The sequence below is a fragment of the Coenobita brevimanus genome, chromosome 42 (assembly GCF_032717465.1).
Source record: "Coenobita brevimanus isolate Jiangsu-jjx chromosome 42, ASM3271746v2, whole genome shotgun sequence".
NCBI lineage: Eukaryota > Metazoa > Arthropoda > Malacostraca > Decapoda > Coenobitidae > Coenobita > Coenobita brevimanus.
This window is the reverse complement of record NC_136995.1, coordinates 3,490,478-3,517,624: the sequence shown is the minus strand read 5'-3', so window position 1 is coordinate 3,517,624 and position 27,147 is coordinate 3,490,478. Positions and strand designations below refer to the sequence as shown.

General features: G+C 41.7%; 1 protein-coding gene across 1 annotated transcript in view; it reads left to right on the top strand.

Annotated features, from left to right (window-relative positions):
* The first annotated feature begins 9,105 nt into the window (after positions 1–9,105).
* LOC145397668 (son of sevenless homolog 2-like) overlaps positions 9,106–27,147 on the top strand; it is a 214,460-nt gene continuing 196,418 nt past the window's right edge. The window contains exons 1-2 of the mRNA XM_080270708.1: positions 9,106–9,289; positions 23,450–23,569. Coding sequence (XP_080126834.1) covers positions 9,188–9,289; positions 23,450–23,569 — 222 coding nt within the window. The 5' untranslated portion in view covers positions 9,106–9,187. The remainder of the gene's footprint in view (positions 9,290–23,449; positions 23,570–27,147) is intronic.

Genomic DNA, 27,147 nt, shown 5'->3' with positions numbered 1-27,147 from the left:
CCAAAGTGTTTACAACTCTGGCCGGAGGCGAACCCTTGTCCACCAGCGTGCGAAATGCACACTCTACCACTGTACCACAGAAGCTCCAACACCTTTTCATAGGCGATTTATTTTGGTTTATTACATCTTACTGTCCTATCCTGTTATAAAAATCCTTCCAATATCGCCATACTTTACATAAATAACTTACAAAAGGATATTAACCATCCATACCCAAAAATAAATCGCTAAGGAAGATGTGTTAGGGAGTTTCCTTCGTCGGTTAAGAAAGCTCCTTAACACCTTTTCCCTGGCGATTTATTTTTAGATATGGCTGGTTAATATCTTTTTGTACACTATGTCTGTAGAGTAAGGCGGTATTAGAAGGATTTGCAATAAAGCAGAGGAGGACGGTAAGGTGCGCTGAGCAAAATAAATCGCTTAGGAAAAGGTGTTAGGGAGCTTCCTTAACCGAGATGAATAGGGGCCTTTTCACGGTCGGAACAGCTCTATTTTATTCCAGCTAAAGCCAGACGATTTTATTCAGCTGAGTCATAGGAGCACAGTATCATCTATCTATCTATATTTCTATCTATCCATCTATTAGTCCATCCATCTATCTGTCTGTCTATCTACCTGTCCATCTATCTAGGTATCCATATATGATTGGAATATACTGCATCCCTTACTATCACCACCATTACTTTCATTTCTGTAACGAGTGAGAGAGAGAGAGAGAGAGAGAGAGAGAGAGAGAGAGAGAGAGAGAGAGAGAGAGAGAGAGAGAGAGAGAGAGAATTGGTTACAAGATGGATAGATGAGAGAGAGAGGGGGGGGGTATGGGTTAGAGCAGCGTTTCTTAACCTTTTCCGACCTCACCACCCCCTGCAATAAGGCCGCACATTCCAGCACCCCCTTACGTCTGGTTACTGGGACCACAGTTGCTACACTGCTACAGTTACTACACAACTACAAGGATAAAGTGAAATACTCCTTGACAAATCATTTTATAGCCTCCAAAAATAAAATATTAACGATGCCAATACTAATCAAAACCAATGTATATGTTGCATTTTCCAGCACCCCGTGAAACTGACTTCGGCACCCCAGGTTAAGAAACGCTGGGTTAGAGGATGGATGGATGAAAGAAAGAGAGAGAGAGAGAGAGAGAGAAACGGGAAGGTATATGGGTGAGAGAGAGAGAGAGAGAGAGAGAGAGAGAGAGAGAGAGAGAGAGAGAGAAACGGGAAGGTATATGGGTGAGAGAGAGAGAGAGAGAGAGAGAGAGAGAGAGAGAGAGAAAAAACGGGAAGGTATATGGGTGAGAGAGAGAAACGGGAAGGTATATGGGTGAGAGAGAGAGAGAGAGAAACGGGAAGGTATATGGGTGAGAGAGACAGACAGACAAACAGAGACAGAGAGAGATTCAGTGAGTCATTCGTTAAAATTCTGAATAAAAAAATGCTTTCTTAACATGAGTCCAGGTCTTAGCCGTCAGGAAGCCACAATTACTGAAGACCTTACGGTGAAAATTACAAACTCATTTTCTCCCATAAGGTCATCAGTAATTCTAGCTCTGTAACGGTTAAGAATTGGACCCATGTTTATATAGCATTTTTTACTCAGAATTAGCCTTAGAATAACCTCCTGAAGTAAAAAAATGATAAAAATAAAAAATAAGGTACCTCCTTTATCTGTCTCACTGCAGATAATATCTTTCTTCACACATCCTCTGCAGCTCCGAATCCATCCTGTTGTCTCTCTCTCTCTCTCTCTCTCTCTCTCTCTCTCTCTCTGTTCCGGCGTTCTCACCGACATTTTTCTCTACAATCTCTCTCTCTCTCTCTCTCTCTCTCTCTCTCTCTCTCTCACACACACACACACACACACACACACACACACACTTTGTACTCTGTACATTTTAACTTTACCAAGAAATTTCCGTCTCCCTCGCGCCTCGCTCAGGTTGTGAAGTTTCACTGACGAAGTGGGTGGTTACTGTCCCCCTGGAGCAAGGGGACGGGTGTGTGCGTGTGTGAAGGTCACAGCCTTGCCCATAGATCGGACTATATGAGCTCTCAGCTCTCTTCCGGGAGGGTAAAAGCTGACGATCACGACCATCAAGTGATCCTGACCGACCCGGTGAATTACACACACACACACACACACACACACACACACACACTTTGTACTCTGTACATTTTAACTTTACCAAGAAATTTCCGTCTCCCCACACCCTGATACTCAGCTGTGACAAGAGATTTATACTAATATGGTGCTAGTCACAAAGAAGTGCAATGGAAAGGATGTGGAACTGCAGTATAGGCTTCAGAAGAACGATAATTTTCCGCCAAGTTTAGATGAACGAAGTATAGAAGGAAAGGAACAGGTGGTAGAATGTATATAGACGGCGAAAGAACACTGGAGAGAGAGAGAGAGAGAGAGAGAGAGAGAGAGAGAGAGAGAATGTGCTGTAAAATTGAGGGAAATTTTTCAGAGTAAAGCAAAGCGTAAACAAAAATCTGAAAAGATAATGTACACTTTTCTAAAAATAGGATGTTATTTTTGGGGGGATGGAATAATGCGTGTCAATAATAATAATAATAATAAAAGTAGGTGTGTAGTTTCTTCCTGTGCATTCAAATATGGAAACTGCTTACCCAATCCTGTGACATGTGTGCAGATTTCGTTGGTATCCATGTGCTCATTTTTCTCTGTTTCTGATCGTTTTTATTTTTGGGAAGGGAGCTAACCCCACCCAAAAATCATTTGGGGGGTTACGCTCCCCATACATTGCATTACGGTTGAGAGATTTCAAAGTAATATCTCCCTTCTTTCACTGTTTCTGAGAATTTTTTTTATTTCGTGAAGGGGCTGTCTCCTAAAAATCATGGTTGGAAAATTATATATGTGAGAAGACAATTGGAAAGTAGGGTATATGGGAGAATAAATAGAGATGGTAAGGAAGATATCAGTATTTGGTGAGGGACAGGGTGGTTTGAGGAGTGATAGGGGGATATGTGAGTCAAATATTTGCAGTGATATACAGAAAGCATGTGACTGGGGCTAAAGTGGTATTTATGGGTAGGGAAAATGCGTATAACAAGGTGAGTGAGGAAGGATTATCACTGATGTTTTGTATATAAGGTCTATTTGTCTATTTTATCTTTATCTACCGTATATTCTGTCTATCTGTCTGTATATACGGTTTTATTTGTCTGTCTATCTGTACATATGGTCTATCTATCTATCTGTCTGTCTGTTTGTATATATGGTGAATTTATCTGTACATATATCTCTATCTATCTACTTGTCTGTCTATTGCCAGACACATTAATCCCGTAAGGGGTATATCGCCTTCACGTCGCCCTGTTAGGCTGCCCTCCCTTCACTCCATCCCTCCATCTCATCCTTGGTCTGTCCCTCTTCCTTTCCTCCTCCACCTTGCTCACAGACCCTCTTCTAGTCAGTCTTTCATTTCTATGTATCTCACTCTCCACTCCACCCCTCCATCTCATCCTTGGCCAACCCCTCTTCCTCTCCTTCTCCTCACCCACAAGCATTCTTCTAGTCAGTCTCTCATTCTCCATCCTCTCCACACGGCTAGACCATCTCAAAGTATTTCTCTTAACACTTTCAGTCACATCCACATCACCACAACGCTGGTGGGGACGGAAATGCTGAGTATTATATAGTTTTGATGCTTGTAATGGTGGTAGGTGGTGGCGACCATCATCCACTCACTTGATGTAGTGCTGCCTTCTTCTTCCTTCACCTTTATCATTCATTTTCTTTGTCTACCCTCCTCTCTTACTGCTTCTCCCATCTTTCCTGTCACTTTTTACTATCTTTCTTTCCCTTTCAGGTGGCTTTACATTGGGTGACAAGCCTAATGGTTTCCTGTAAGCCAGGAAACAATTTAAATCGCTGGGTGGTAACCATATGACGAACTCACACGTGTTCGCTTCGTGTCAACAAGTGGGTTGGCAGAGGGTTAGTATCCCTCCCTGTAAAACAACTAACTCAAAAACAAACGGTCACTTCTTACGGGATTATGGTGTCTGGCTATACACAGATAGATACATAAATAGAAGTTGATAATGAGGTGTGTGTGTGTGTGTGTGTGTGTGTGTGTGTGTGTGTGTGAGAGAGAGAGAGAGAGAGAGAGAGAGAGAGAGAGAGAGAGAGAGAAATGGAAGTTGAGGAAGCTAAGAAATAAGTCTGTAAATAGACTGTAGTAATGCATGTTTTACTTAACGTGGCCCTCCGATTACAACCTTATCACTTTATCTTATCCTATCGCTCCTGTAAGGCCTGTGGACCCTTCCAAGATGCGGCGGCTGTGGCACTTTGGAGCTGCTGATTGGGAGGTCCTCAGGCAGTACTTCTTTTATTTTCCTTGGAACAATTATTGCTTCCATGGCCGAGAGCCATCTGGGTGTGCCTTGCCCATTACGAGGATTATTCTCTCGGGAATGGAAGCATACATTACTTTCCCATATCCTGTAACTAATGGAAAAAAAAAAAAAAAACGGTTTATTCGCGTATGTTCTAATGCTGTCCACGACAATGAGAAGGCCTACAAAAGGTACCGGAGCCAACCCACCCCTGAATCTCACCTCTTGTATGTTTCTGCCCGGAATCGTGCTGTCTGTTCTTCGCTCTGCTAAAAGTAATTTCATTCATACTAAATACTCTGAACCCTCCAACTCAAATTCTTCCCGCTCCTTCTGGCACCTTGCCAAAAACTTTTCTGACAACTTTACCTCATCATCCTTCCTTCTTATTTTCCACTCTGATGGCTCTGTAGCTATTTCTTCTACTGATAAAAAAGAATTCTTCGCTCAGACTTTCTCCTCCAGTTCCACCTCAGACTATTCCGGTGCTGTTCCTCCATCACTTCCCCCCCTCTGACTTCCTCATGGCTGACATTAAAACGTCTTCAAATGATGTATTTTCTGCCATCACTGGCCTCAATATTAACAAGGCATATGGGCCTCAAGGGATCCCTTCTGTTGCGCTCAAGAACTGTGTTTTTGTGCTTACACCCTGCCTTGGTAAACTCTTTCGTCTTTGTCAACTTGTACCATAGCTTTCCTTTTTGCTGGAAGTGTTCTCTCATTCAGCCTTTCCCAAAGAAGGGTGACCATTCCTGACCCTCCAGGTATCGCCAAATTGCTTTAACATCCTGAATTTTAAAAGCTTTTGAGTCCATTTTTAACCAAAAAAAAAAAAAAAAAAAAAAAATTAAGCACCTTTCCTATCACAACCTTCTTTCTGATCGTCAGTATGGGTTCCGTCAGGGACGCTCCACAGGCGATCTTCTTAGCTACTTTTCAGACTCCTGGTCATCCTCCTTTAGGGACTTTGGGGAAACTTTGTCATTGCACTTGACATCTCAAAGGGTTTCGATCGAGTCTGGCATAAATCTTTAATTTCCAAACTGCCCTCTTACGGTTTCTATCCTTCTGTCTGTGCCTTCATCTCCTGCTTCCTTTCTGATCTTTCTACAGTATAGCCGCTGTTGTAGACGGTCATCGTTCTTCTCCAAGAGCTATCAATAGTGGTGTTCCTCAGGGCTCTGTCCTATCACCAACTCCCTTTTATTCATCAATGACCTACGCTGTACATCTAACTCTATCCACTCATACGCTGATGACTCCACCCTTCACTTTCCCAGTCGTCTCCTGCAGCGTCCATCTCAGCAGTGACTTAATTCAACAAACGGAATTAGGGTATGCCACACCTAATGTCTGACTTGGCCTCCATCTCTGACTGGGGTAAAAGTAATTCTGTGGTTTTTAATGCATCAAAAACTCTTTCAACCCTACAAAATCTTCCACGGGAGTATCCTCTATTTTTTAACAATATCCAACTCGGTCCTGCATCACCTTTAAATATACTACGGCTGTCATTCTCCCGGGATTTATCTAGGAAAGATCATATTACCTATCCTATAAAATCTTCATCCGAGAGATTAGGTGTGCTAAGCCGACGCGGTGCCTTTTTTACTCCTGCACAGTTGTTGACTTTATACACTGGCTTTATTCATCCCTGTATGGGGAGGCTCCCCACTAACAGCTCTTCTCAACAAGGTGGAATCAAAGGTTTTTCGTCTCATTAATTCTCCCTTTCTTACTGGCTCCCTTCAACCTCTGTCTCATCGCCGCACTGTTGCATCTTTATCTCTTTCTATCTCTACTTCAGTGGTCACTGCTCCTCTGAACTGTCTGCTTGCACCCTTCCACCACTACGGCAGGTGCGTACCACCTGTTTAACGACAAACTCTCATCCAATTTCTGTCCAACTCACTAGTTCATGAGTTAACCGTTACTCCCAGTCCTTCATGTACGCAACAGGTCAACTCTGGAACGCTGCCTCTGTCTTTATTTCCTACTGCCTATGATCTCTAATCTTTCAAACGCAGTGTGTCTAGGCATCTTGAAATGAACGGATCTTGAATTTGGCTCTCCGTTATCATTTTTTTTTTTTTTTCTTGAAGGGAACAATCTTGTGGGCTCCTGGCCTTCGGTTCCTTCTTCCTTGCATAAAGAAAAAGTTAAGTGAACCTAAATGGTACGTCTCTCTCTCTCTCTCTCTCTCTCTCTCCCTCTCTGGTATTTTTTTATTTTCTGCTGCAAGCGTGGAGGTCTAGTGTCAGGTTTTGATTTTACCGGACAGAGATACGGCGGCACCGGACAAGCTTACTGTGTTGGACATATCTATCTATCTATTGCCAGACGCCATAATCCCGTAAGGGGTGGCCATTTGACTCAGAGTTACTTGTTTTACAGAGAGGGGCACTAACTCTCCACCAACCCACTTGACACGTAGGGAGCACGTATAGTTTGGTTATATGGTTACCACCCAGTGTTGTAAATGGTTTCTTGGCTTGCAGGAAACCATTTGGCTTGTCACTCAATGTAAAGCCACCTATAAAGAAAGAAAAGCAATAAGAAGTGACAGGAAAAATGGGAGAAATAGGAAGAGAGGAGGGCAGGCACAGAAAAAGAATGATAAAGGCTTAGGAAGAAGTAGGCAGCACTACATCAAGTGAGTGGATGATGGTCGCCACCACCTACCACAATCTGATCAGTTTACAAAGATATCGTGGAAACTGTGCTCACTACTTCCCTACAGTGATAATTTGTACTCTTTTACTCCCTCAAATTTCCAGATAGAAATGTTTCCAGGTCCCCACTAATGAGGGGTTGGGGGTGAGGACAACATGGCGCCAAATCCTAGTCCGGAGGGCCCACTACCACACGGCTTGCACACATTAAATGATCCGATATATTTTCAAATGAGGGGGAATGGTATAGAGGCCAAGGCTCCAGCTCCCCATCTCTCTCGTAGCTACGCCTTTACTTCGAGAAACTTGTCTCTCATCTCAGTGGAGGTAAATCTACAATGTTCGCGACATAAACATAATTTCCAAACATAGGATACCTGATAGAATTGCTTTTTTTTTTTTTTTTTTTTTTTTTTTTTAACCAAGGTACTGAAGCTAAGAGGAATGCCGCCTGGCGACAGACGGTGCACCTATGTCAGGTCACGTCTTTTATAGAACAGGTGACACATGGATGTATAAGTTAACAGAGTGCCAGTGCATACATGGAGTGAGATGAAGTAGTCAGAGAACCAGAAGAGTGGTAAAGCCCACAAAACTGGCGGATTTTGAGGAAGTCTTACTGTCCAACACTGAACAAAGATTAATAACGAAAATAATAGTTGCTAAAGATGGTCAAGTCATACATCGAGCTGAGCAGGCTTGAACAATGAAATATAGCATTGCAGTCTCTGGTACAATTCGTTTAATTTCTTATACCTTACATCTAATTTAACTCACGAACTGTGAAGAATCGATTAACATGCAGGGCATAATACTATGAAACATACAATAAACTGCAAAACAACCTCATACTCAAAACAAAGAAAAATAATAAGAACAATAAGACGCATTCAAGAGACTGATAAGAGAAAGATAAGTGGAATAATAAAGTGATAGGAACCTTAAAATAAGTGTTGGTGGTTTTAAATGAAATAATATTGTTCAAAAGTACCTTAGGGATAAAAGAAATAGAATGAAGATGGATGGAATAGTAAGTTTATAAGTAAAATAATATAGTACAGTAGCGCGAGGCGAAGTTGTATTGAAGCGCTCCACCAGTCACTTCACCCTGGCTGGGGTCATTTCATTTGGGGGTGCTGGCGCTTCACATCTTAGAGGTGTAGTGTCTAGTGGTATCTGGCATATTCTTGAGGGACGATGCAATATACCACTAGAACTAGCTACGATTTACGTACTGGAGGTAAACCTGAATTTTATTTTCATAATTGTACATGATCTGAAATTACTGTGTACGTTTGATATTCAGTATGTAAAATAGATTTATATTTTTACTAAAGATTTTGGTGATCTCAGTTCCACTTTTTTCTTTTGGGAATAATAGTTACCAGTATACATGACTCAACTTTACGCTACGGTCATCCTTGTCTAAAGTGTTATTTCCATTAAGATATTTGTATTAATACGCTTAGTCACTATTCGCTGTATTGTTATCATTCTTAATCCCATCTGCAACCATATACAGGCTACAGCTCAACACAAGTACAACCATAGTGTGTTGGGATTGGTCCTGCCATTGTTTTTGTGGGAAGTGTCAGAATGTATAGTTCAGGGTTACATTACTTCTCTTGCGATTTCTTCAGGCTAAATAAACCAAGCTAAGACATCCAGCAACTCTCTTTTCTGGAGAGTGTAGCATAGAGCGAGAAATTATTGTTTATTATCCTGTTGTAAGATAACATCATGAGAAATCAGGAGAAGGAGCTTTGTTTAAATATATAGAACGTAGCCTTGACTTATGTCCGTGAAGCGCCTGCCCGTTTCACGTAGTACTTCACAGCTGAATCAGTGCGAAGTAGCAGATGAAACACACCCCTGGCTAGTTCAGGATCACCTGTCCTGACGGTTGATGAAGTGAGCTGGTCTGGCACCCTATCTAAAGACAATGTAGCCCCAATCTGAATACACCATGAGACCCGAGGTGGTGAGACATTAGCCCGGCCTTGGAGATACACAGGAGGCGCTGAAGTGTAAACATGGCAGTGTAATAGGCGAGGCATGGATGTGAACCATTAACCTAACATGTTGATCCAATACCAGTTATTTTGGAGGCCTAGGAAACATATAGGCTAAAGGAAAATGTTTCCCGCTGCCTCCAATATAGACTCGCAAGTGCACAATTTTGACAGCGAGGAAATAACACACAAATGGAAGAGTTTGTTCCTTGGCTCCCTGCAGAAGGTAAAGTGGCTCGCTCTCAATGTTTATCTTAATATTTTGCTTCTTTTACCCACGTAAACCAGATTATATCTCGGTTACAATAATATAAAGGAAAGGCTTGATTATATATTGAGGCCTTGTGAGTATTATTAAGCAGGCGTGTTGTGGAATAGTGAAGCAGGGGGATAATATGACAAAACAGTGACATGTTTATTTTGGTGTGTTGGTGAGAGTGAAGTGGTGGGGGCAAGAAGGTTAGATGATCTTACTGTAAGCAGATTATGTACTTTTTACTCATTTATCTTGGCTCATTAAGTACTTAATATTTTGGTAGCGTGTAGGTGTTTTTATAAATTTAAGAAACATTGTGGCAGTAGAGGAATGTAGTGCCACATTGCAGTTGGAGTATTGTCTTTTTGGCACTATAGCTTGTATTGTAGTTAAATTTGTGTTTGTTACGGGAATTTTTCATGAGCCAAGCATCACTTTTATTTTGGGCTTCTGTCTTAGAATTCATTTCATATATTTAGTTAAATACAAATATTATTGGAGTTCTGTCACGTTACCAGTTATGATTTCTTTGCAAAAGTTTCTTTTTCCATTTTTATTCATGAATTGTGTGTGTGTGTTTTTTGGTAAATATTTCCTTTATTGCCATTTCCAATTTTTTTTTTTTTTAAATTCCATTTGATAGTTTTTTAGTTAATTTGAGTGTTATGAGGCCCCATTTGTTGTGCAAATGAATGATAAGCATAGTATGACTATGACAATCTTGGGCCTAATCTAAGTGTTTAACTAAACCTAACCTAACCTAGCATAAGTGTACCTAATAATTTAATCTACCCTAACCCAACCCAACCCAGCCTTACCTAACCTAACCCAGCATCCAATTAGGAATGGAAAACGAGATCCACCTTTCAGTAGTTGAGCAAGATTCGGTACTATTCATTTGCACACAAAAAAACACATACAGGCATACATTATATGAGAGCACAAATCCACTGGGTGTGGTAAGATTGCCTGCTAAAGAAACGGCAATAAAGGAAATAAATACTTTTTTTTTTTTTTTTTTTTTTTTTCCATCTGTATCCATTAAATATTGCTAATACCGAGTAAAGGCTGAGAAGAAACACTGCATAATCTCTCCCCTCTAAAATTTTTACTCTTGAGATTCACAAACTACCTTGAGATCAATTCCCTGTTGTAAAGTATTTTTGCCGGAAGGAACAGGAATTGAGAATGTACATTTTCCATGCTTTTCCATAAAAACAAGTTGAGTGAACTTTTTGTGATGCAAACTTTTATAATCTTTCATTTCATCCTCAGTTTGGTCTAGTATTATTATTGGTGAGGAATTGGAAAATGTGAGTACGTTTAAGTACTTGGGTAGTGTGATGAGTAAGGATGGAGGTTTGGAGGGTGAAGTGCTTGAAAGGGTACAGCAGGGAAGAAAGGTTGCTGGTTCTTTGAAAGCAGTGACAAGAAACAGGGAAGTGAGCATGGAAGTGAAAAAGTTACTACATGACAATATTGTGATACCAACTCTAACGTATGGAAGTGAAGCTTGGACGTTGTTGGAAGGACATAAGTCAAGAGGGAGAGCAGTGGAAATGAGTTATTTAAGAGGACCCTGTGGAGTCACATGGAGAAACAGGCTGATGAATGAGGATATAAAGGAGCGTTGTGGTGTGGATGTGGATGTGATAGGAAGTGTTATGAGGAACCCACTGAGGTGGTTTGGCCATGTGGAGAGGATGGAGGGTGAAAGACTGACAAAGAGAGTGTATGTGAGTGAGGTGGAGGGGGGAAGAGGGAGGGGGAGGCCGAGGATGAGATGGATGGATGGGGTGGAGAGGTATATGAGAGAGGGGGGTGTGAGTTGGGAGCAGGGCAGTGAAATGGCAGGGGACAGGGTGGCTTGGAGGTGATTTGTTTGTGGCCACCCCAAACGGGATTGAGGCATCTGGCAATAGGTAGATAGATAGATAGATTATTATTATTTTTTACTTTTAAAGTTTCACAACAGTTTTTACTTCATAGATTTGGGAAAATATGGTACTGAAAGTTGTCCTGGACAAAATGAATCACCTTTTTTTTTTTTTTTTTTTTTTTTTTTTTTTTTACCTGGAATTTTGGCCCAAAGAGTGAAAAACAACCAAACTAAAGCAGACTTTAACTAATTTAGAAGGAGGGTTATTATTGTTGAAGAACAAAAGATGAAGAAAAATATAATATTATAGGAAGAAATTAAAGTAGTTTAGAACATGAACAGATGCAACAAATAAAATGAACATTTACTGTACCAGTTGAAATTATGATGGAATTCAAGTGAAAAATCAGTTACAAATGGGAATTCATTGTAATATATTTGTATGGTAAATCTTGGCCTAGTGGGAAAAAAAAGGGGGAAGAGGGCATGTGCATTGTACAGAACGTAGCATGATGACAGAACAGGTTGACATGGGCAGTTCGTTAATGGCCTCCCATTCAGTGATTTAAGGTGTGTGGCAATAGGAAGATAGATTAAATGACCTAATGCTTGTAATAAAGGAAACTCACCAATTAGGATATCAGAACTAAATTATTGAGTTACCAGAGGGGAAAAAAAAAAAAAGTAGTTCTGAGCAAACTTTTCAAATGATGAGTATGCTACTGTGTAAAGAATGTGACAACAGGACATGTGAACCATAGTTTTATGCAGTGTTTGAAGGTTTAGATTAGGGCTTTTCTTTTGTGTTGTTAGTTCACAAGTCGAACCTAACAAGACCAGACTTTACTATTAAATTCACATCTTCAGTCCTAAATACTTTGATGACGTATTTCTGGTTATTCTTTGTACCATCTGACAGTTTTATTGATTTCTGGTGAAACATTTCAAATGGAAGGAAGTCGATTACCCCTCATTTGCCACATTATTACTGGGGTGTTTTTCAGATCTGTATAAAACTGTCAGGTGAAAAAAAAAATAAGTCACTGGGTTTGAGGGTAGACCTAGGAATTCTTTGCCCCTTATCTTAGCATATCTGAATAGAGTAATTATGGCTGTTACACAAACCATACCTAACCAGTTCTAACTTAACTGTGAAAAACCACATACATCACTGGACTACAGTTTTAAACCATGTTTCCTTGACTGTAATAATGACATCTTTGGATCCTAACCTTGACGTAGAATATAGTTTGCTTAGCTTTCATCCAATCCATTTCCTGTGGCTGGTGCTCTTAGATACAGTACAATCTTGGTTATCCGATACAAGCTAATGCTGAAAAATTCTGTTCAGTTGAGAGAAATTCTAAGTGTCAGAAGCTTAAAAACCATCATTAGCACACCTTTCCCAACAGTTGGCTCAGTTACCCTAGGAATTATATTGAATGACACTAAAAGATTTTGTTCATTCAAGAGAAATCTTAGTAGTCGAATGTCAAGTATTTGACAGTTTATCTCTTGTTTGTCACTTATCCCATTGTTTTCCATGATATTTTACCCTTTTGGGTGATGTTCTTTTTGGTTTATTCGTGCTACTTCAAGATGATTTTATTCATCTTAGGAAGACCTGTGTTGAAGGGGTTTATTGAAGGCTAAATCCCAGGTCTCTTCAGAAAGTTTATCTGGAGCTAATGTTGTCAGGAAATGGTAAGAATAAATGAAACAGACATCCTGAATCTCCATTGGATAAAGCCCTTCCCCATTTAGGTGAGGTTAAAGGATGAAGAGGTTACCGGTATAGGGTGTCTCCAGCAGATGTCACAGTTTTAGCACGGTCATATAGAGGAAGAAGAATTGCAAATAAAGGCAGGGAATTATATTTCAGTTTCAGGATTATTTGAAAAGAACTCAACATTTCCATTTGTAGCCACCTGTCTCCCATGCTATATATTACTGCTGGCCTGTGACTAGGCTACCTTACAGTGATAATTGTGGGATAGTTTCAGGTTTCTGATGATGATTAATAAAAGTTCTGCCATAATTCAGGTTAGAAATAGTGAAGGAAAAAGGTCAGAATCATATAATGAAGAACTACGGTAGAATGTCCTTAATCGCGGCTTGATGAGACTGAGCACATGCTGAGATTTGAGAATTCCATGAGTTAGAAATACTTTAACTAATCTTATGGGGAAACTTACTTATGGGCCAGTCATCTCGTAGAAGTTGCCCCCCTTACCCCCAAACATACGTCGAACTGGTCATCAGCGAATATGAACAGCGTGGGAATGAACAGTATCGTAAGATTATTACATGACTGACTGACGACATTGCTGGAATGGACAGGGTAGGGGAAGGGGTTCTGAGGCTTGTGGCGGACTATGGCCTCTCAGCACGAGATGACTGTGCTTCTGCCACCTCTTTGCCTCTTCCTCCTCATCAACCTCCCTCTGGAACCCTTCAAAATCCAGTGTGGAAACAATGGAAACAGTGTTGTTGCCACCTGCAGCTGCCTCTGTCGACGTAAGAGTCGTCGATTCGTTGAGACGAAATCTGTACCAAAGGGGCGTGGCCTTTCCAAATTTTCTATTGAAATGAGTCTCACAGATTATGTTTTATTACTGTACTCCTGGATTAGGCTACCACAGCTACTGGGCATTTTACACTGGGCAGGCATCGGAAGCACAGGGGAAAAAGAAATCCTCATGTAAACCACATCGGAACCACATGCTAACAACACAAGGGACGCAGTGCACTGAGCCAGGTGCCGGGGCTTCAAGTGCGTGTGTCCTTTATGTTTTGCATGGAAGGGAAATGCTGTGATTAGCTTATAGTAAGTGCTATGCTTGGATGTGATTGATTTAGTAATTGCCCTGTTTGACTGTGATTGGTTTATGCCTGGCTAGGTGCACGGGTAATGGTGGCGCGTATTACATGAGGCATCGGAAAAGTGTCTTTTTGAGGCTGCATTCGTAAATTTTGTGTAATTTCCGTGAGTTACTGATATTGCAAACTGTTGCACGATGTTGCTGCGTATTATGAATCTGCTATTTAGCACTGTACAATTAAGGGGATTCTATCTATCTGTCTATTGCCAGACGCCTTAATCCCTTATACGGGGTGGCCACAAACAAATCGTCTCCATGTCACCCTGTCCCCTGTCATTTCGCTGCTTTGCTCCCAACTCGCACCCTCCTCTCTCATATACCTCTCCACTCCATCTCTCCCTTGGCTTTCCCCTCCCTCTCTCCCCCTCCACCCCACTCACATGCACTCTCCTCATCAGTCTCTCACTCTCCATCCTCTCCACATGGCCAAACCACCTCATTGTGTTTCTCCTAATGCTTCCTATCACATCCACACTACAATGCTTCTTCACATCCTTGTTTGTCAGTCTGTCTCTCCATGTGACTCCACAGGCTCCTCTCAAATAACTGATATCCACTGCTCTCACTCTTGACTTGTGTCCCTCTAACAACGTCCAAGCTTCACTTCCATACGTCAGAGTTAGTATCACAATACTGTCATGTAATAATATTTTCACTTCCATGCTCGCTTCCCTGTTTCTTATCACTGCCATCAAGGAACCAGCAACCTTTCTTTCTTGTTGTACCCTTTCAAGCACTTCACCCTCCAAACTTCCATCCTTACTCATCACACTACTCAAGTACTTAAACGTACTCACATTTTCCATTTCCTCATCATCCAGCCTCACTGTACATTTACCTTTCTCGAAGACCATAACTTTACTCTTCCCTACATTCACTGCATATAAGAAGATTTTGTATAGTACGTACATACATTACCGTACACGTACTGTACCGTCATTTAAAAAATGCTGAAATTATTTGAAATACAGTACTGAAAGTACAGGTAAAGTTTTAGTACATTTCGATCATCCTAGTAAGTAAACAAGGAGGAATATTTTACATATCTAGGTTGAATGCCTATACTTAATAATACCAGTTCCTATACCATTACTTCAATTTCTTCCCCCTGATTATACAGTAATATCTGATTACCATGTATATATTGTATTCAGAGCTCTGAGTAACATTTCCCAGAGAAATTTTCTTTGGTATTACCATTTTGACTGAACAGGGAAGGTTTGTCATCAGTCTCCGAGTTTAGCCTCCAGCCTTTGATTGATGCTGCTACTGTGAGCAGGGCAGTAGACAGGATGCAGTTGGGGAAGGCAACAGGTGTGTCTGAGACTGTTGATATGCTGAAGGCCTCAGGAGATATAGGAGTGGGGTTAGTTACAGTACTGAATTGATAAATGCTATTAAATATGAGTGTGTTGTCCCAGACATAGCCTATTCATTGTCTGCCAACTTCAAGAAAACTACTGTATATAGGAAAGAAAAGGGATCAGTACTATATTTTTGTTGATCTGGAGAAGGCCTTTGACAGAGTCCCTAGCGAGGTGGGGAAGTGGGCAATGAGAAAGCTTGGGAACAAGGAGTGGTTGGTTAGAGTGGTTATGGCTGTGGATGTGGGTGCTCACACAAAGGTGAGAGTGAATGGAGATTTGAGTGATGAGTTTTCCGGGAATTGTTGATTCAGAGGTCAGTCTTGAGCCCCTTAGTGTGTGTCATGAAGTCTGTCACATGACTTCAGAGATTGACTTCCATGGGAAATGTTGTATGCAAATGGTTTGGTGTAGATTGCAGGGAATGAAAGTGAGATGAAGGAAATATTTAGGAAATGGAGAGACTAAATGAGGGGACAGGGGTTTGAGAATAAATGTGGATAAAACAAAAGTGGTGATATCCAGGGTTGGTGGTGGTACTGTCAAAGCAGAGAGAGAGAGTGGCAATGCGTGGTTTGCCACAAGGTTGTAGGAGGTAACTCCATCATGTGCAGTATTTGTGATAAGTGGGCGCACAAGAGATGTAATGGTATTAAAGGGAGACTCTGAGATAAGCATGATTTCGTGTGTGCGGTGTGTCTGGGAGAACATGCAAGGATTGTCAGGTGTGAAAGGATTGATCTTGTTGGTGAGTCTCTTGAGTGCATGGAAGAGTTCTTTTATTTGGGGAATGTGTCATGTGCTGTAGGTGGGGCTGGAGCAAGCTTTGTGGATAGGGTAAGGAATAGTTGGAGTAAGTTCAGGGAGCTGTTGCCTCTCCTGACATTGAGAGGGTTTTTCCTCTGTGTTAAAAGATATTTGTATGCACCATATGTTAGGAGTGCAATGCTGTATGATGATAAGACTTGGGCAGTAAAGGACGAGGATATTTGTACGCTCAAACGTACGGAAAGGACCATGACTGCGTGGGTGTGCAGTGTGGTCTTGCATGTGAGGCCTGGAGGGGCTAGGTTTATGGTTGAAGAGTTGAGAGGAAGGATGGGACCAGAGTTTTTGATATTGTGACAAGAAGGGGCAGATTGAGCCAGTTTGGACATGTAGAGGTGGATGGAGGGTGACAGTTGTTTGCAGAATGTTGGGGGTAGGATTGCGAGACGTGGACCGAAAAAAAACATGGAATGAGGTCATAAAGTGTGACCTCAGGGATAAGGGCCTAAATAGGAAGCTGCCAGAGACCAAGCAACATGGAGAGCCACCATTATTTGACCAAGGCCAATGCATGCTAAGATGTTGGAGCCTTTATAAATGACACAATCAGAGTAGCAGAGGAAGATTGATAATAGAGTTGTAGTTTGTCATATACTGTGTATGGATATATGCCAGTATACAGAACAATCAGTTCTTTTTATAACAATAGCAGTAGCTAGTAGTAGATGCAACCCTGGGCTTATCTGGATGTGACCCCTGTGGACTGCAGGAAGCTGATGCTGCAGCCCACATCCCCTTTTTGGGAGGCAGGGGAAATTGAGGGATGTACAGTATGTGCATCAGGACAGATCTTCTGCCTAGGTGCATTTGTCCTTCTCCAGCTCTCAGTCTTCTTCCTCTTCTTTTTTTATTGTTTTCTTATACAGTAAATAAGAGACAGCCTTTTTCTTCAGCTAGTTCTGTAGCTTGAGGGACTCTGTTAGATTAGTTTTATAGGTGCTGTACTGATATCTGTAGCAGTGAATCTTCATGAAGCAGTTTTCCATAATTTTTGAGGACTCACTGGTACTGGCCAAGAAGAACATTAAATAAGACTACTTATAAAGAGTTCAGGTTGTATATCAGTCAGGTATATCAGTTGCTGTTACCTGACTAGGGAGATGGTGCCAGAACGTACTGTAAAGCATCCCTACTCACTCACAGAAAGAGACTTGAGTTGGACTTGTTGCTTGAGCCAGTCTTAAGTCAGACTTCAGACACACTCACCAGAAACCACTATGGAGAAACAAGACTTAAATGTCTCACGTGTTGAGTCGTGGCTTCCAAGCCCCAGCCGCCTCTGATTGGGCTTGACCTGAAGTTTAGTGTTGTCCAAATTTTATTTCACAGCTAACCTACTGCACCTTTCAAGTGACAAGTAATTGAAAAACCATCCCCTTACGTACTGTTCTAGACCTGCTAGGTTATGACATGATGTATGTTCCTGTACGAATGCAATTAACATGTAGCCTATTATGCAGTTTTATATTGTACAGCACAGTTCATACCGGGATGGTGATAGTGTCTTATATATAATAACTCTGATTCATCACTGTTTACAAAGTGATACATATGGTACTGTAGTGTTTGTTTGTACACTGATTAATAATCATCACAGCTGGTTCAATTCCTTGTAATGTTGGCCGTGTTCTGACCCTTTTATTCCACCCACTGTACTTGTATTGCAGTGAAAATGTAGACTTTATTACAGTCATTATACTGTAATAGCTGTCTATGACTGTTGGATTTTGTGTGATTACCCCCCCCTGGGGGTAGGGTTTTTTTTCAAGAATACTCCCCCAGTATCCCTGCTTGTCGTAAAAGGCGACTAAAAGGATTGGCGGAGGGTTAGTGCCCCTCCCCAGAAAACAACTAACTAAAAAAACAAATAAGAAGCCTCGGACAAGGACTGACCAAACGATGACGACCCAGGACCGGATGAAGGACTTGGTAATGGGTACATGGAATGTAAGAGGAGCAAATGATGAGGTGAAAGAGAGAGAGATTGTCCAGGTGCTTGAGGGTGCAAAAGTGGATGTATGTGGAATAACTGAAACAAAATGGAGAGGAGAAAGTGTGAGAGAATGGGAGTTTGGATGGGGTATATGTGCAGGAGTAGGTGAGAATGAGAGGGCAAAGGAAGGAGTATGTATAGTTGTGAGTAAAAGATGGAAGAAGAGCATAAGACAGTATGGATCAGTTGGGTCAAGGATTGTGTGGGTAAAGTTGAAAGTTGGAATACAAATGTGGGCGATTGTGTGTGTGTATGCGCCAACGCAAGATCTTGCTAGAAGAGTGAGAGAAGAGTTCTGGACAAATGTAGAAGTGTACATGGAAAAGTTTGGAAGGAATGAGAGTGTTTTTGATTGGTGATATGAATGGTAAAGTTGGGAATGTGAATGTGGATGGAATAGTTGGTGAGTGGGGTGTGCCTGCTGAGATAGATGAGAATGGGAGTGCATTAGTGGACATTTGTGCTGGGAGGGGGTTGGTGATAGCCAATACCCTCTTCAGGCATAAAATGATCCACAGGTATACATGGCGAGTGATGAGAAGGGTGGGTGGTGAACTGAATGAAAGGAAGGCAATGATTGATTGTGTGTGTGGATGAAAGGATGCGAAGATGTGTAATGGATGCAAGAGCTTATAGAGGTTGGGGGAGTGGACTTTCTGACCACTACTTGGTGGTGGCCAGAATTAGGATTCAAGTAAGATGGAGGATTAGAAGAAGGGAAAGACGAGAGGAAGTAGTAGTTGCAAGGAGAGTGGAAAGGTTACAAGAGGATGAGAAAAAGGCAGAGTATAAGAGAGAAGTGGAGGAACGATTGGGCAAATATGAATTGGAGCAGATGGGAGACGTGGAAGATGTGTGTAGAATATTTACAGAAGAAATAGGTGCAGCATGTGATGTGTGTGGAAGGAAGAGAAGACGGAGGGGGATGCAAGGAACACCGTGGTGGACTGAAGAGGTGAGACAGGCTGTGGCACAAAAGAAGAAAGCATACAATGAATGGATGAGAAATAGGGGCGTGGAAGAAGTTGAGAGGCGGAAGAGGGAGTTATATGTAGAAAGAAAGAGAGAGGTAAAAAGATTAGTAAGAGAGAGTAAGAAGAGAGTGGATGAGGAATTTGGAAGGAATTTGAGTGTAAAGTGGAGGGACTGTAAGAAAATGTTCTGGAAAGAGGTGAAAAGAGTAAGACAGGATGGAAGTGAAGTTAGCAGGGGAGTGAAAGATAAAAATGGTAAATTACTAGTGGCGAAGGGAGAAAAAGTGAGCAGATGGAGAGAACACTTTAAGGAATTGTTGAACATAGAGGATGGAAGTAATGCAAGTATAAGTGGCTGGAGAATGGCTGGGAGAAGGAGGGAGGTGAGAAGACAGGAAGAAATCAGTAGGATAGAAGTTGTGGAAGCAATGAAGAAAGTTAAATCAGGGAAAGTCCCAGGAATTGATGGAGTGTGTGGTGAAATGCTGAAGCATGGGGGAGAGATAGTAGTAGAATGGATGTGGAAGATGTGCAGATTGGCCTGGGAGGAAGGTAGAGTCCCGGAGGATTGGAAGTCAGGTATAATTATTCTCTTGTACAAAGGAAAAGGGGAAAAAGAAGTGTGTGGTAATCATAGGGGCATTTGTCTTCTTAGTATAATAGGAAAAGTGTATGGTAGGATACTTATTGACAGAGTTAGAGAAAGAACAGAGAAATTAGTTGGAGAAGAACAGGGAGGCTTTAGGAAGGGAAGAGGTTGTGTAGATCAGATATTCATTCTTAGATCATTAGTGGAAAAGTTTCTAGAGAAGGGAAAGAAGTTGTATGCGGCTTTCATGGATTTGGAGAAAGCATATGACAGGGTGGATAGACAAGGATTGTGGAAAGTGTTAAGAATATATGGAGTAGATGGAAAGTTGTTGAATGCTGTGAAGAGTATGTACGATGGTGCGAAGGCTGCATTGCATTTGGATGGTGAACTAAGTGAATTTTTCTCTTTGAAAGTTGGGTTGAAACAGGGATGTGTCATGTCTCCATGGTTGTTCAATCTGTACATGCATGGGGTAATAAAAGAGGTACAAGGTAGGGTAGTGGATGTTGGAGTGGCCCTCGTGAGAGAGGATAGTGTTTGGAAACTCCCTGTACTGTTGTTTGCAGATGATACTGTGTTGTTGAATGAAGACGAAGGGGAGCTGCAAGGCTTGGTGGATGAGTTTGAGAGAGTGTGTAAGAAACGGAATCTAAAGGTGAATGTAGGGAAGAGTAAAGTGATGGTCTTTGAGAGGGGTGAAGTCAGTGAATGTACAGCGAGGTTGGATAGTGAGGAATTGGAAAATGTGAGTACGTTTAAGTACTTTGGTAGTGTGATGAGTAAGGATGGAGGTTTGGAGGGTGAAGTGCTTGAAAGGGTACAGCAGGGAAGAAAGGTTGCTGGTTCTTTGAAAGCAGCGATAAGAAACAGGGAAGTGAGCATGCAAGTGAAAAAGTTACTACATGACAGTATTGTGATACCAACTCTAACGTATGGAAGTGAAGCTTGGACGTTGTTGGAAGGACACAAGTCAAGAGTGAGAGCAGTGGAAATGAGTTATTTAAGAAGAGCCTGTGGAGTCACATGGAGAGCCAGGCTGATGAATGAGGATATAAAGGAGCGTTGTGGTGTGGATGTGGATGTGATAGGAAACGTTATGAGGAACACACTGAGGTGGTTTGGCCATGTGGAGAGGATGGAGGGTGAAAGACTGACGAAGAGAGTGTATGTGAGTGAGATGGAGGGGGAAGAGGGAGGGGGAGGCCGAGGATGAGATGGAGGGATGGGGTGGAGAGGTATATGAGAGATGAGGGTGTGAGTTGGGAGCAGGGCAGTGAAATGGCGGTGGACAGGGCGACTTGGAGGCGATTTGTTTGTGGCCACCCAAAACAGGATTGAGGCGTCTGGCAATAGATAGATAGATAGAATTTGAAATTGCTGCACGGCGCCAAACAGCTGTTTACTCCATGGTCTCTTCACCCCTTCCTTCCTCGCCCCTCCCCCCCTCCCCTGTCAGGTTGCCATTTGGCTGTTAATTATAAGGAGAGTGATTACATGTATTTCCACTTGTATATATAATTAGTGACGAGTAAATGCTAGCTTTATGAATTTGGTAATGAAAAGTTAAATTTGGTAATGAAAATTGAGGAGTTTGGTAATGTGGCCGAGTTGCGATCTGGCAACTCTGCTTCCCCCTCACCACCAGTTACTGCCTAACTGCGTTCGTGAGTAGATGCTTATCGCAATGGATGCCACACGTGTTAATTTTTGTGAATAAACAGTGAATAAACTGTAATACCTCGCAACTAGACCATATGGGAATTTGCAGTGTTGTGCAGTGTTAAGAAATTAGAATTTAGAGTGCAAAGGATTAACTGTGGAGTGGAAACTGGCAGTTGAAACTGGCGTGGTGCAATTAACAGGATGTGCAGTGTTAAACAATTATAACTCAGAGTGCAAAGAATTACTGTAAGTGCAGCACAACACTGGATTACTGTACGTGCTTCAAGAGCATTTTCACCACTGCCAAAGCGTTAGAGAAGGCAGCCACAGACATGCTGTAAGTACCCTGGCTGAGGGACATTTACTTCTAATTCCTCATTCTTTGGTTCCTTTTCATTTATTACATGCTTTATGTCCATTTTTGGTGTGAATAGGGTCTTAAATAGGTTTAAATAGGTGCTATGCATGTTCCGGTAGGGAGTTGTTCAGGTGGCTTTCAAAGTTAGGCTGGGTTAGGGTCCTTAAGTACAAGTCCAGGGGGCTGGGGGCCTTTATCCGGACGGGCCCACCTTCAGGACATGCCTTTGGCTCTGTTACGTCAGATAGTAGAGGGATTACTGTATTTCATTTTGTTTATAAAAGCTCCAACATGTTTCCATGCGTTGGCCTTGGTCACTTAATGGCGGCTCTTCATGCTGCTCAAATCATGGCAGTCTCTCCATTCAGTCCCATATCCCTTAGATCACACTCTTTGACCTTGTCCCAGGTCTTTGTCGATCTTCCTCTAGCAGTCCATCCCCCAGCGTTCACACTTCTCATTTACTGCACCCAGTTGTCATCCCCCATCCTCTCCACATGCCCAAACCATCTCAATCTACCCCTCCTCATCACAACACCAATACACTCCAGTCCCATTCTTCCTCTCAACTCTTCCATTGTAAGCCTAGCCCCCTCAGGGCTGACATTCAAGGACACACTGCACATCCACCTAATCATTGTCATTTCTGTATGTTTGAGCCTACGAATATCCTCATCCTTTACTGCCCAAGTGTCACTGTCATGAAGCATTACACTCAAAACACATGCTGCTTACAAAGGTTCCCTAGCATGGAAGGAGAGCCCTCTCAGTGTCAGGAGAGACAACAGCTCCCTGAACTTCTTCCAACCACTCCTTACTCTAGCCACAGAGCTAGCTTCAGCCCTACCTCCAGCACATAACATGTCTCCCAAGTAACAAAACTACATGCTCTCCCTGACACTCCGCACACATGAAATTGGGATTATCTTGCAGTCTGCCTCTAGTACAACTACATCTCTTATGCACCCACTTATCACAGAGGCTGCACAAGATGGAATTAGTTCCCATGCCCTTGTGGCAAACCACACATGGCCAATCCCTCTTCTTTAACAGTACCACCACCAACTGTAGATATGGTACCATCACCTTTGCATTATCTGCTTTTACTCTTAGGCCCTTGTGTGCCATACCTTCTCTCCACTTCTTAAATGTTTCCTCCACCTCCCTTCCATTCTCTGCAATCAGTACTAGGGAATTTATTCTAACACCAGAAAATTGTACTAATTGAAAACATTGCCAGCAGTCAGAGGATTAAGAAGTGTAACAAGGGAAACTGATGACTGCATTCTGTATTGGAGGATAATGATAGTGGGGGACTGATCCACTCTCACATTGCTCTTTCTTGATTGAGAGGGATACCATTCATGTGGTAGCACCCATGAAAATGAGTAGCTCTGCTAAGTGGTTATGCTGTGCCATTATTCTTCAGTTTCCTTCCCATCACCCGAAAAGAGGATGGACTGCTTGAAAAAGGTAACTTCAGCCTGCAGTCTGTTAGGTTCATGTGCGGATGAGCCTGGAGTACATAAACAATGTGCTGTTAGGTGTAACTATATCGCTGGTGAAGTATGGATGTTAATGTTTGTTTTTGTTTCTAGGTGCTGAAGCAGGTGCACCCAACCCTGGCAGCAAAGGAGGATGCCCTTGAATATGTGGAAAGCCTCATCTTGCGCTTGCTGGCCATGTTGTGTGCACGCCCCGCCCCACACACCGTCCAGGTACATTGCTCAAAGTTTTTATTGTTCGCCTTGCTGCAGTCACTTATTACTTAACCCTTTAATTCTCAAGATGTCTTTTTGTGGTGTTCTTGCTATCTTGTATCATTATGAAAAGACTGTATAACACTTTTCCAGCTGGAGGGGTGAGATATGCCTTCATTAACCCCAGCAGTATGAGAATTTTTTCATAATTGAATGGTATCAGTTAAGGGTAACCCAATTAAAGTGTGAAGTATGTAATCAAAGCAAAGGGGTTAGTGTGTGCTGGCTAAACCCTACTTTAAATGAAACAACTAAGTGAGATATGCTTCTACCTCATGATTGAAGGATGAAGAGCAGTTTTACCTCAGAGCAACTATTACAATGAATCACAACCAACTTTATTTGCTTTTTTAGTTAGTTCTTTTTACGGGGTGGGGCACTAACCCACCACCAACCCTTTTAGTCGCCTCGTACGACAAACAGGGATACTGGGGGAGTATTCTTGAAACCCCCCTACCCCCAGGGGGTATTGGAATCGAAACCTGGATCTATGTCACTGATCAGGCCCCTCTTCCGGTTTGGCCGGAGGGAGAGGGAGGGGTAGACCGAGGATGAGGTGGAGGGATGGAGTTGAGAGGTATATGAGGGAGGGGGGGGTGAGTTGGGGGGAGGGGAGTCAAATGGTGGGTGACAGAGTGACTTGGAGGCGTTTTGTCTGCGGCCACCCTTTGCGGGATTAGGGCGTCGGGCTATAGATAGATAGATAGATAGACAACCAACTTTAGGTGAAGAAAAGTGGCCAGTGCATCAGCAACTTAAATAATGACAAACTTCAAATGTGGGCTAACTGTATAAACTGTACATTACTATACAGTACTCTGTTCGCTTTAAGTAGGCATAAAATTGTGGTCACACCATCTTCATTACTGAGCTATAAGAAGCTTAATGATAGAGTATGGTCCTTGTTACGAAGAAGTTCTATGGACAGGATGTCATTTTTTAATTTTTGTGGAATTTGGTTGATAAGTTTATTGACAAGTTCATAATTTATAGGAGTTGATTTTTTTCTTTTTAATAAATGGTAGCTGTACTGTATTTATGTAATTCTTAGTTTACCATAACACGAAAAGAATGAAGGTTTTAGATTGATATAAGAAGAGTTTGCTGCACTTTTAAATATGAATTTGTATTAGTTATTGGGAAGAGATTGTTTATTTTTTCATCATTGTCATCATCATCATCGTCATCAGATACCGGTATATATGTGTTTTTTTCTAATCCCTTGAATCTGGGTGATATCTTATTTAGTTAAGCCTTGCTATTACTAAGCAGTTTTATTTAACCTAGGAAAGGCATCATACTGAAGTGGTAGACTAAGGCTACAGCTGACTAATCCAGTTCAGAAAGTCTATCCTAAGTTAAATAAAATCATCATCAGGTGGCAAGGACAAAATTGGAGAAACATCCCAATTCTCAATAGGTTAATGATAGGTTTTGTTGTACCTTACTATACTGATAGGAAAAGAGTAGTAAATGTGCAGAGGAAGTGGGGAATTTGGTGGTCCAAGGTAGAATGGTTGGCACTCTGAATGCTGTATTACAGAAAGAGAGGTCTGAGAATGGAGGCTGCAGGAGGATTATATTAAAGTGTGTTACTCTCCATATACATGTATGAGAATGAGATTTTAGTTTGACATCAGTGAAAAGTCTGGAGTAAGAGCAGTGGAAATAGGCCTGTTACATAATGTGAAAAGTCAGGAGTAGGAGCAGTGGAAATGGAACTGTGACATGAGTGTGAGAAGTCAGGAGTAGGAGCAGTGGAAATAGAACTGTGACATGAGTGTGAAAAGTCAGGAGTAAGAGCAGTGGAAATGGAACTGTGACATGAGTGTGCAAGTCAGGAGTGAGAGCAGTGAAAAGGGGACTGTGACATGAGTGTGAAACGTCAGGAGTGAGAGCAGTGGAAAGGGACTGTTGAGGGATGTGAGTGGAATATGTAGAGTGGATATGATAGGAAATAAGTGATATGCCAAAGGTGTGGAGGAAGGAAGTCTTTTGATAATAGGATAATAGAGAATGCTTTGATGGTTTGTTCGTGGAGGAAATGGATGTAGATAGGGTGGTGAGATGGGTATATGTGAGTGTATTTTGAGGGTCAGAGATTGCATGGTGTGTCACTAAGAAGGTAAATCATTATGGTGAAAGAATACTTGAGAAAGTAAGGTGAGGGAGTTGACAGATGATCAGTTTGGTATAGAGAAGCACATGACAAGGGCTTGATCCCACTTTTAACTTTATGGTCAAAAGGGTACAGTTTCATAATGTAGCTGAAGCACATCTGTAAAGAAAAATTCACCCAAGTATGTGCAGATAGTTAGGTGTGTGAGATTGAGCCAGAATTCTGAAGGCTTGAATGATGTCTTAAACTGTGTGGCCCATTTTCCTTGGCTTGCTGTTATGGTTTCCTCTCATTGCACTTTTCCTTTCCTTATTTCTGGAGCCTACCATACCCTTTCTTTAGGTGGGAAAGTGGGTCATGATGATGATAAATTAAATGCCTCACTAGTTTATTTTCATTTTATCTCACATTAATAATTTCCTATAAAGTGTAAATGCTTTGGATAAACAGAATTCCACTTCATTGAATGGATTGTAATATTTTGTTTGTGGGAATTTTAACATCATTGATTTCTTATCATACTTTGGTGCAGTTGGTTTTACTGTTATTGGTTGGAACAGATATTGTTGTTGTTATGGCTTGTCTCATTTAAACTTAAGTTTGTTGAACTGGAGACTGAAGTTTCCCTTCTGCAGTTCCCTGTCCTCTTTTCCGAGGTTAGGGAGTTACGAGGCTTTTGTGAAGGCATCCCTCTCCAACAGAAAATATGGTAATACCCATACAGAATCCACTTTGTCCCATGATATGCCCTCCCACACACCACAACACTCCTCATACTCGCTGTTCACAAATTGTATGAAATCCACCATACTCAATACAGAGATCTCAGGGAGTGTATGGTTAATGTTTCTGATTGATAGTCTCATAAATTCGTTAATGCTTGAGTCAAGGGCCACAGCAGCAAAAACAACATGCATGTAATACACCAGCAGCCATCCACTCACACCAAGAATATTAATAATCCTGGATTGTTCTTTTAACTCTATTTACAGCATTACACTATCAGCACATGCAAGCAGATACAAAAAACGGATAAGCACTTTCATCACCAATGTTGTAGGTAATAGCTTTAGCACTAACCTCCGGTTCAGAACGAAACTTACCCATATGTGGCTCAGAAACAAAATGGAGGTCCAACAAAGTAGATCTTGTTGGCCTGTGCTGTTATCACCACCTATCCCCTCTTGCATAACACACACTGAAAAACTAATAACATTTATTGATGCACCATGTAAAGCTGCACCCCATACCATAGTGTACATAATGCACACAACTGATTCAACAACATACCATCAAAGTGTGGGTCACCTATTAGACCATTTACTGTATGGCACAGGGTGGTAATTTATATAATCAATAAGTGGACAAAGGTGATAGGTGGGGGTGCTCACCATCCTCTCATTTGATGTAGTGCTGC